The sequence below is a fragment of the Ranitomeya imitator genome, unplaced genomic scaffold, assembly GCF_032444005.1.
Source record: "Ranitomeya imitator isolate aRanImi1 unplaced genomic scaffold, aRanImi1.pri SCAFFOLD_316, whole genome shotgun sequence".
Lineage (NCBI taxonomy): Eukaryota > Metazoa > Chordata > Amphibia > Anura > Dendrobatidae > Ranitomeya > Ranitomeya imitator.
In genome coordinates, this window is record NW_027194022.1 from 443,199 (window position 1) to 454,878 (window position 11,680).

General features: G+C 43.9%; 1 protein-coding gene across 1 annotated transcript; it reads left to right on the plus strand.

The window, feature by feature from the left end:
- The first annotated feature begins 320 nt into the window (after positions 1–320).
- On the plus strand, positions 321–1,430 carry LOC138654576 (homeobox protein notochord-like). Its single transcript, XM_069743472.1, has 3 exons — positions 321–612; positions 890–1,019; positions 1,292–1,430. The coding sequence occupies exons 1-3, from the start codon at positions 321–323 to the stop codon at positions 1,428–1,430; spliced, it is 561 nt and encodes a 186-aa protein (XP_069599573.1).
- Positions 1,431–11,680: the final 10,250 nt, after the last annotated feature.

The following is an 11,680-nucleotide window of genomic DNA, read 5'->3' on the forward strand; positions in this document are numbered from 1 at the left end:
GAGATACTGATTTGGCTCTTATTCCAAGTCATATTGCAAGACTCGTTAAAGGGTTGATTTTCACTTGCAGGATCGCTACTTAAAATAGGTGGCGCTATAGAGTTCTCTGAAGAGGCAATATGCTCATCTGTCAAGGGTTTCATCTGAATCAGGCATCACGAAAACCCCTATTGCAAGTGCTCAGATAGTGTATTAGCATTTCACAGAGCGCAGCTCTGGATATAAGGGGGCTCAGAGCTCAGGACCCTACATTCTCCAGCAGAGATCACCTGCTCCTGGTTCTTCACCACCTGAGGATACTTTGCCTTCTACCTGCCATCATGCAGCCTACTCCCATCTTCTCAGGACTTGGCCATCACTTGGCTCAGGCTCCTGCTCTGCCAGCGGCCATTCAGGACCAAACAACACCCAAGAAAGACTTTGATATTGATTCCCTACTATCCAGAGAAGACAGACCGGCTCCCCGAGTGATTGTGGAGGAACCTGGCTGGCAGATGCCCCCTGCACCCCATGGCTACTCCTATGGGGCCATGTCGTACCCTCCAGTATTTCTCTGCCAACCTGCAGCCTTCCCCGGCTATGTTCAGCCCCAGCAGCACTACAGACCACTCAGTGGAGGGTGCAGAGTCCACACTCCTCAACTTGTTATATTAATTCTATATAGTTAGTTTTTGGTGCTAATATAATCTTTACAAAACGTTGCTTAGATCAGGAGAGATGTGGATTTTTATTCTTCAGGATAAGAATTGCTGAGACTTGTATTTCTCACATCAGAATAATCATCTTGAATTACACTTGTAGAAGTTGTAGCTCCGTTTCCTCCAGTCCTGGGTTCGCTCCTTCCTTCCTTCTTGCCTGTGGTAACATCGCCACCTTCTGCTTCTTCCAGGATATATGTCCTTCAAGTGTCCCATTGAATCTGTGCCCTGCAAGACGGGACCCTCCAAACTGAAGAGGATTAGGACGGTCTTCACTCCAGAACAGCTGGAAAAGTTGGAGAAAGACTTCCTGAAGCAACAGTACATGGTGGGGACAGAACGAGTGGACCTCGCTGCCACACTTGGCCTCACAGAAACCCAAACTGGCACATGTACTCGGTTCCCAACTTAAGCCCTTTTTGTTTGGCAATGCATTTTTATTTTAGCTGAACATATTTGCTTTGTAACAGATACAATATGGGTCACAGTGCTGTAACAGCGACCCATATTATATAGAGTGTCTCACATTTTCTTTAGATCCAAGTTCTCAACAATGTGTTCCCCTTTCTTCTTAGGTGAAGGTCTGGTTCCAGAATAGAAGGATTAAGTGAAGGAAAAAGTCTGGAACAGAAGAACGCCAAGCTCTCCCAGTTTGGAGTCCTTCCCAAAGAACCACCAGCTTCAGACACCAGAGAGATTGAAGGAGAGGATGAGGTGGATGTTGATGAGTAGATCTCCATCACCTGCTTTTCCCTTGAGAATTAGGGAAGAGTCACCCGGTCACATGACGTTGATTAAGGTCACAATGAAGTGCTCAGACTGGCCAGTGGCTCTCTCAACCCTTGTGTAACAGCATGACTTTCTATGCAGCTTCCATGCTCCGGTCCAGAGAGCTTGTGGCTAGTCCAAGGGTTGGAAACCCCATCCGAGGTATACGGCCATCTGACTTTTCTCCAAGTGTGGAGGAGTCTGCAGACAACCTAAGGAATAGGATGATGCAGTCTTGCCAAAAAGGCACCATGAACAGGACAATGAGACCAATGAACTTGGCACTTATGCCACAGAAGTGTAATTTTTGGAAGAGCCTAGCTCTACTTGTCACCCAACTAGGAAGAATCCAAGCAAGAGTTGTGTGATGAACGTCATCTTGTAGTAGATTTTAAATGACACATTTGTGCCCCATTTTGTAGGACATGAAGGTTTTAATATTCTTTTTCCAATCTCCCGTGAATGAAAGGTTGGCTTTATACCTTCATTGCTTGATGTATAATTTTAGGACAGGGGTACGTTTAATTAACTAAGAACTTCCCAAGTCATTGGAAGGAAATTAAGGCGCAGTATATACGATTTGTCCCTCATCTTACTGTGGTCCTTTCTAGTAACTGTTACTGTTATGCCTTTTATACGTGCGTTGTCTCAGTGCATCATGCACTATTCTCCTATTCGCAGAAGAGTCAAGTATTTTTGTGGATTTCTTCCAGTTTTACCCTTTAACACTGTCAGTACTGGGGTACTTGGCTCTGGCTGTATAATATTAATACCCCCTCCTTCGCCTTCTGATTGGCTGGAGACTGTTCAGCCCGTCCCCTGTCCTATGATATCTCAGCCCCTATGGTGGCCTGTGAAGGACCATTGTTATTTATATTTGTATGTAGGCCATTTTATATAAGTCAGATGTTTTGTACGGATATTTAATTACCTATTAAAATAAAAAATTGTTATACGTATTAAATTCTCTCTGGTCAATCTCTTCTCTTAGCATTCACGCCCATGTATCTTATTATAATGCTCCTCAACTCTAAAAACATTAAAGATTAACAAACAACCAAAGAGGTGATCCATATCTAAATCCCACCCAACAGATACAAGTATTAAAAAAACAGAATAAAATTGTATAAGCCGTCAGGGGTGATCGAGAAACCCAAAAGCGCAAGGACGCCAAGGCGTTAATTAGAAAATGTTTAATTTTATTAAGCCCAAATTGCAACAACAACAAAAAAAAATAGCATTACAGTGACATGGAGTAAGGAAAGAAGTACGACTAAAACGAGATATGGAAAGAAAATTCACCATATCAATGGGTGACCAGAAAAAAAATCCTTCAAGAGACGCTCCTGAAAAAGAACGAGCCTTATACCCAAGCCGAGGTATAATATAAGCCATAAACTGACAACTGTAATAGTAATTACGGCATAGTCCCAATAGATCGGGAACAAACAATAAGCAGATCTGCACAGACATAATATACTGGATATAACAATGCAGGGGAACGTACGGCACCGAATCCGATATAATAAGACAGGTTATATGGATAATTTTGTTTGTTTATTAAGTCCATATCCTGAAAATCACATAGATCAGTCACCGTCATAAGGCGATTAAACCCAATGAATCCACTTGAATATATTGCAAGAAATACCTTGGGTTATATAGGTCAAGAACACACAAGGGTTTGTTCATAAGCCTCAAACCAATTACCCAAGACTATATTTAATGATCAGCTTTTGTAATATAATTTATGACACCCCAAAAAAGAAGCCATGGAAGGTATAACCTAGATGTAGGAATCAGGACAATAGAGGTCTCCATACATTTGGGGACCAAAGGACTCCGTAAAGCTGTGTAGACCTGAGATTTGCCTCTGGTGCACATTGGACCTCAGGGTTCTTCTGTTCATACAAAGCCATAAGAGCCCCCTTGTTATCAGGTCAGTCATCATCAGTCCCAGGGATAAAAACCTGTTACCCTGCAGCTCTGAAGTGGAAGGTCCACACCAAGGGCTTCATCTGCAAGTGTATTATCTCCAGTGTCTGAACAGAGCTCTAAACTGGGGAGGAGCAGACACCACAGGAGTCTCCGAGACTTGATCTAAAGGTACCGTCACACTTAGCGACGCTGCAGCGATACCGACAACGATCCGGATCGCTGCAGCGTCGCTGTTTGGTCGCTGGAGAGCTGTCACACAGACCGCTCTCCAGCGACCAACGATCCCGAGGTCCCCGGTAACCAGGGTAAACATCGGGTAACTAAGCGCAGGGCCGCGCTTAGTAACCCGATGTTTACACTGGTTACCAGCGTAAAAAAACAAACACTAGATACTTACATTCAGCTGTCTGTCCCTTGCCGTCTGCTTCCTGCACTAACTGCTGGCCGTAAAGTGAAAGCACAGCACAGTCACAGCGGTGAGTCACCGCTGTGTGACTCACCGCTGTGCTTTCACTTTCACTTTACGGCCAGCAGTTAGTGCAGGAAGCAGACGGCAAGGGACAGACAGCTGAATGTAAGTATGTAGTGTTTGTTTTTTTACGATGGTAACCAGGGTAAACATCGGGTTACTAAGCGCGGCCCTGCGCTTAGTTACCCGATGTTTACCCTGGTTACCAGTGAAGACATCGCTGGATCGGCATCACACACGCCGATTCAGCGATGTCTGCGGGAGTCCAGCGACGAAATAAAGTTCTGGACTTTCTTCCCCGACCAGCGACAGCACAGCAGGGGCCTGATCGCTGCTGCCTGTCACACTGGACGATATCGCTAGCGAGGACGCTGCAACGTCACGGATCGCTAGCGATATCGTCTAGTGTGACGGTACCTTAAGAGAGAAAAGTAATAGTAGTAGTTACAGGGATGTGATCATTGTAGGGCAGCTCGGGCTGGTACTAGTAGAGACCATTTCTTATCCTAACCTTAACTCCTAATCTACAGTGGCCCCCACTGTGCTAAACCATATATTATCCATTATTATTACTAGACCTTAAACGCTTGTACTATAACTCCCTCTCTATCCCTAGTCCATAAAAATGTATAACAGACATTATAACAAAGCATTGTCACATAGTACACCCCTATACAAGTAAAAAATATTCCCGTTTTATCAGGAAGGGACGCAGGACACCCCTTACAATACAATATTTATATCGTATATATTTTTGCATACATTGGGGTGTACGGCCCCCTCCAATGCTCAGCAGCGTTGCCCACCTCTTCCATACAAGGCTTTAATTGCAAGCTGGGCATGGTCTCCTTTTCACTTCCCTTTGAGATGGCTTCTGGTTTGGCACATGGACAGGTAGGACATTAGTGATGGGACCATCCATATTTAGGTCACCTGGACGTGGTTGGAGGCCTTTGTGCTCTTAGATCACAAACTTCTAGCCATGTACCTTATGTTATTAACATTTCCAGCAAGTGTGTGTGTGTGTAAGTGTGTGTGTGTGTGTGTGTGTGTGTGTGTGTGTGTGTGTGTGTGTGTGTCTCCGAATAAAATAGGGGATTTCCAGGTTAGGAGGGACCAGAGTAGTGATAGTTGAGACACTTCCTGGGATTAGTCAGAGTGAGATGAGGAGAAGTGAGGTTGTTGCAGTAACAAGTTTAAGAAAAGGAGTCCAGCAGTCCAGGGTTTGAGGGCTGAAAGTCACATGAACATGATGGGACAAGAGCAGCAGGAGAGTGGCAACGACTATGTTCAGTGGGTAATCCCGGAACATCTGAGACCTACGGTCTGGAAAAGGTTGGAGAGCACCTTCCTTTAGTAGCCTCTTGGAGAGGAAAACGGGCAGGGGGCCACAAGCATGAACTAGTCAGGCTAGTCGGGACGCTGTGGTACCAGAGGGCACATTACTGGAACAAAGAATCTCAGTGGAGCTAGGCGGGACAGCACAGTGGAAAGGATCTATGACAAATATGAGGATTACTGTGAGATGCCTGTGACTGAACTGGACGTGCCGAGTAAAGTTGTTTTATTAAAAATGAACTTGGACTCTGTCAATCTGTGTATGATGATGTCTGAAGCAGGAACCCTGCAACCTGAGAACTCTAACCTGAAAGTGAGAATGTTTTGCACTGCACACATCGCACAGCAGTTGGGTCTTTGTAATTTCTTTGCAGGGTGCTTGGGTGTAAAACAGCAGCCCCTCACCATGACTACCACCCTGGCCACCTCACAGTATGTCCCTCACCTTTTCACATGGGTTACAAAGTATTCTGGCTTTAATACAATTCTTGGTTTCACAAGCTCATAAGGGGCAGGAGATGCCTGGCAATGCTTATGGCATCTGTAAACCATCCTACTCAATTCCCCCATACATATGAACGTTCAGCTCAGGGAAAGGCGAGAAAGCTGCAGCCATGATCCCGTCTCCTTCCAGACTCAACAGCAAGTCTTGCGTCGGAACTTACAAGTCAATTCTTATTTCCAAACTTTTTCCATTTCTCTTTTCCAAAAATTACACTGCTAAAAAAATATAAAGGGAACACTAAAATCCTACATCCTAGATATCAACAAATGAAATATTCCAGTTGTAAATATTTATTCATTACACAGTGGAATTTGTTGAGAATAATAAAACCTAAAAATGATCAACATAAATCACAACGAATATCCCACGGAGGTCTGGAGTTGGAAAAATGAAGTTACAGGCTGATCCAACTTCAGTGGAAATGCCTCAAGACAAGGAAATGATGCTCAGTAGTGTTTGTGCCCGCCACGTGCCTGTAGGAACTTCCTACAACGCTTGGGCATGCTCCTGATGAGGAGGCAGATAACCTCCTGTGGGATCTCCTCCCAGACCTGGACTAAAGCATCTGCCATCTCCTGGACAGTCTGTGGTGCAATGTGATGTTGGTGGATGAACATGATGTCCCAGATGTGCTCAATCAGATTCAGGTCTGGGGAACGGGCGGCCAGTCCATAGCTTCAATGCCTTCATCTTGCAGGAGCTGCTGATACACTCCAGCCACATGAGGTCTGTCCTTGTCCTGCATTAGGAGGAACCCAGGGCCAACCGCATCAGCATATAGTCTCACAAGATGTCTGAGGATCTCATCTCGGTACCTAATGGCAGTCAGGCTACCTCTGGTGAGCACATGGTGGGCTGTGCGGCCCTCCAAAGAAATGCCACCCCACACCATTACTGACCCACTGCAAACCAGTCACGCTGAAGGATGTTGCAGGCAGCAGATCACTCTCCACGGTGTCTTCAGACTGTCAGATGTTCTCAGCATGAACCTTCTTTCATCTGTGAAGAGCACAGGGCACCAGAGGCGCATTTGCCAATCCTGTTTTTTTTTGCGGCAAATGCCAAGTGTCCTGCACAGTGTTGGGCTATGAGCACAACCCCCATCTGTGGACGTCGGGCACTAAGACCATCATCATGGAGTCAGTTTCTAACAGTTTGTGTAGACACGAGCACATTTGTGGCCTGTGGAGGTCATTTTGCAGGGCTCTGGCAGTGCTCCTCTTGTTCCTCCTTGCACAAAGGCAGAGGTAGTAGTCCTGCTGCTGGGTTGTTGCCCTCCTACAGCCCCCTCCACGTCTCCTGGTGTACTGGCCTGTCTCATGGTAGCGCTTCTAGTCTCTGGACACTACGCTGACAGACACAGCAAGCCTTCTTGCCACAGCTTGCATTCATGTGCCATCCTGGATGAGCTGCATTACCTGAGCCACTTGTGTGGTTTGTAGAGTCCGTCTCATGCTACTATGAGTGTAAAAAGCAAAACCAACATTCAAAAGTGACCAAAACATCAGCCAGAAAGCATTGGTACTGAGATGTGGTCTGTGGTCCCCACCTGCAGAACCACTCCTTATTGAGTGTGTCTTCATAATTGCCAATAATTTCCATCTGTTGTCTATTCCATTTGCACAATAGCATGTGAAATTGATTGTCAAACAGTGATGCTTCCTAAGTGGACAGTTTGATTTCACAGAAGTTTGATTACTTGGAGTTATATTCTGTTTAAGTGTTCCCTTTATTTTTTTGAGCAGTGTATATTAATATTTGGTCTAAGGCCGGGATCACACTGGAGGTGCCAGGAACGTGTGAGGAGGAGACGAGATCACTGGGGACAGGTGTGCAAACTGGTGGAGGACTAGGCTGGGATCACATCTTTAAGTTGCACCAAAATCCACACTATTTGCATCTGTGGATTTACAGAAAACCCTCCACAAAACAATTCACAAAAAAAGGGCTACAGGAAAATTTTTCCCTAAAAATCTCAATTAATAATTATAAAACCCACAGACCTATAACGAACACACAAGTAGGGGAGGCAGGAGTGTCCAGAGATACAAGGGTAATGGGAAAATTAATTCATTGCCTACACAACTGTCTAATCTGGTTAATGGTTATTGCATTTTTTTAAGCCTTTACCCCTTATTTAATGCGTTTTTTGGTGCAGATTTAAGCACGGCTTTATAAAAGTTTATTTTTATAATACAGAAAAGTTCTCTTGACAAAATAGACTGTAGCTTTTCTCAAGCTTCCCATAGAAGCATCTAAGGGAAAAAAAACAACCCACAGCATTTACGCTACATATGAACATGGACGAAATGTTCAAGAGGAAGATACGATTTCATGAAAACTTCGCCCTAAAGATGCTGCTCTGTGTGGTTTTGGTGCTTTTGTTCCCCCTCTATAGGCTGTTGTAAAGTTTAAAAAAAAAAAGAAAAAAAAGCATGTTAACCCCTTTTTGACCTTGGACAAGAGTACGTCTGAGGTCAGATCCCCTGCTTTGATGCGTGCTCCAGTGGTGAGCCCGCATCAAAGCCGGGACATGTCAGCTGTTTTGTACAGCTGACATGTGCCCACAATAGCAGCGGGTGGAATCGCGATCCACCCGCCGCTATTAACTAGTTAAATGACGCTGTCAAACGCTGACAGCGGCATTTAACTAGCGCTTTCGGCCATCGGGCTGGAAATGCGAGCAACGCTGACCCCCGACATGTGATCAGAAGTCAGCGATGTGTCGGCATAACAACCAGAGGTCTCCTTGAGCATTTGTTAATGCTGGATCGTTATCCTGTGGTCGGCGCTCATAGCAAAGCAACAACTCAACTACATAGGAGCGATCTGGGCTTTGCTCCTATGTAGCAGAGGTCAGAGTTGTGCCAGCTTCTAGCGAGGCTATTGAAGTATGGCAAAAGTAAAAAAAAAAAAAAAAAAAAAAAAAATTTAAAAAAAAAATATGAAGAGAAAAATATAAAAAGTTAAAATCACTCCTCTTTCGCCCCATTCAAAGCAAAATAATAATATTATTATTATTATTATTATTAAAAAATCAAATATACACATTTGGTATCGCCATGTTCAGAATCGCCTGATCTATCAATAACAAAAAAGGATTAACCTGATCATTAAACGGCGTAGCGAGAAAAATTCGAAACGCCAGAATGTTTTTTTAGTTTCCGCGACATTAAATATAAATGCAATAACAGGCAATAAAAAGATCGCATCTGCACAAAAATAGTATCATTTAAACAGTCAGCTCGGTGCACAAAAAATAAGTTTGGAATTTTTTTTTCACCATTTACATAAAAAAACCCTAGACATGTTTGGTGTCTATGAACTCACAATGACCTGGAGAATCATAATGGCAGGTCTGTTTTAGCATTTAGTGAACCTAGCCAAAAAGCCAAACAAAAACAAGTGTGGGATTGCACTTTTTTTTGCAGTTTCACCGCACTTGGTATTTTTTCCCCGTTTTCTAGTACAACACATGGTAAAACCAATGGTGTTCAAAAGTTCTACTCGTCCCACAAAAAATAAGCCCTCACATGGCCATATTGACGGAAAAAAAAAAAAGTTATGGCTCTGGGAAGGAGGGGAACGGAAAACGAAAAAACAAAAATACCCCTGGTCATGACGTGGGTTAAAGAAAAAAGCACCGTTGCAATTTTTTTTAAGTGCAGAATCAAAGCTTTTCTGACCTATTTAATGATACAAACTTGGCTTCATATCAATCAAATAAGTGGGAAAACGCATGAAAGAAACAGCAACCTCGAAAAAAAAAAATCAGGAGAATGAAAACTTTTGTCACTCCTCTTTGGGGGTTTTAAGGGTAATAAAAAACGGATAACCATTATTTTTTCTTCAAGGAGAGTTTTTTTTTTCCTGGATTTTAAATCTGTGTGGCCATGATTACACCCATAGCCTTGGGCGGCGGCGGTCCAACCTTCAAGGGACCAGCTAGTACACAGTCCCGCTCCCCTGTTATTTTGGTTTACAACTAACATTTATCTGACCCTGTTCGTTTGGCCGCTTGCTCATCTTCATATCTCTTATAGAACAGGCAGAAGTCCACCAAAAGGAGGCTTCCTGAAGGCTTCAGAAGTCTACCATCTAAACCCTTCCCAACGCCCTGGACTTTCCCCCTCTGATGGATCTATTGCCCTACAATTTCCCATTACCAAGAATAGACTTTCCAAAATAACTGTCCCTGGTAGATTTTTCTCTTTTTCCCCCTACAGCCTGCCCAGTCTCCATCCACCGGGAAAAAGGGAAGTGGACATCTTCACCGGTTTGAGATGAATTCTCCCTTGTAGAGAATCCCCCTTTGTAGCCGGACTTGTGCTTCAGGAGACTGGGTTTGATCCCTGCCTAACTTTCCCTCAACCCTGTTAAATCATGGATCTTTTCCATTGTAAACTATTATGTTCAGCAATTTTGACAGCAGTAGGAGTGGTCAATAGGACTTGGTAATGACCTTCCCACTTAGGCTGGTGGCAGTGTTACTTCATTACCTTATCAAACCCATTCAGCCGGTTTCGTTAGTTCTCCAGTAACAAAATTAGAGATCGAGACTTTGTGGGTTCGCATCTGAGCCAGGTATCCTGCTAATGTACAGTCTGCTTCCTCATCTATTCTCTTTAAGGGTTGTAGCTGAGCTAACAAAGGATCCACCATATAGGCTTTCAAAGGGAGTCAGCCCTAGAGATTGTGTGACATGTATGTCTAGTACAATATATGGGAGGCCAAGCCAATTTCAGTTTTCTGCAGAGTTTCTCAGGATACCATTGTATCGCTCCACCAGCCATGCAGATTGGTGGGTGGTAGGCAGAATTTGTTTTTTTTGTTTTTAGTTGAATGGATGGTATTACATGAGTGTGGGCTATTGTCAATATATATTTTCTCTGGAATCCTTGCTCTAGAGGGCATTAGCTATGGCTTACAAAAAAATTGGATATTGTAAATAAAGGTTAACAAGAAACAATACCCTCTAAAAATTAACTTTATATTTGAGCTCAATTTTAAATACACAATTTTTTTGATACATTGAGGTACCCGATTATCAACAGCACAATTGACAAAATTAAGACCCCAAAACAAAGAACATCAAGGGTGCATATTATATAACTCTCACCATTTATGGTCCATGTGCTGAACCAGCAACCTGACTTGAGGTTGTGGTATGACAAGTCAAATATAACCAGACACAAATGGTATCTTAAATGCCATCAACAGCCTACCAGTGACACTCCTGTTGAGACGTGGCTAATTCTAATGCCATGGCTCAATACTGCAGCTGTGACACCAAGTCACTACTCACAGAGAAGCCATGAGACCGGGTAATCAGGAAGGCTGGCAATATAGAGGAGAAATACAGTATAGAGGAGAAATACAGTATAGAGGTGAAGTTACAGTCGGAAGTCGAAATGGCAGGAGGATTCAACAAGATAACCAGATAAGAAAGTCAGAGGCAAAGTCCAGGGTCAGGTACCTGAGGTAAGAGCATCAAGAGCAAAAGGGATAACAAGTAGTCACAACAAGTCCTAGGCCCAGCAACAAAATCAGGGACACGCAATAGCCTGGGAATCATTCTGCACAGGAGACACCTGTAGGAAGCTCATCACACCCCAGCCATGACTGACAGCTCAGACTGCTCCTTTCCCAGAGTGGATGGCGAAGCTGCGACTCACTACACTGATGAGTTATGACAGTGTAAGGCAGCCAGGGTGGTAGTAGTGGCAATGAGCTGGTTGTTCCCACACCATGGTGCCCCACAGATGAAATGCAAAGTTCCTTCAGCTGCACATGCAGCATAACACTTACAGTTACTGTCACTCCGGCTTCATGCTTCCATATTCCATAAACTACTGCAGAGTCACAGTCCTTTTCAAACACGTCAACTTTGCTGATAACATGGGCACTCATCACTTTGGCAGCACGAATCACACAGAGCCTCATATCCTGCACTTTTGCCTGCCT

Coding starts and splice junctions, on each gene's coding strand:
- LOC138654576 (XM_069743472.1), top strand. CDS start 321: ATGCAGCCTACTCCCATCTTCTCAGGACTTGGCCATCACTTGGCTCAG. Junction 613..889: donor GCAGCACTACAGACCACTCA/GTGGAGGGTGCA, acceptor TGCTTCTTCCAG/GATATATGTCCTTCAAGTGT. Junction 1,020..1,291: donor AAAGACTTCCTGAAGCAACA/GTACATGGTGGG, acceptor GTCTGGTTCCAG/AATAGAAGGATTAAGTGAAG.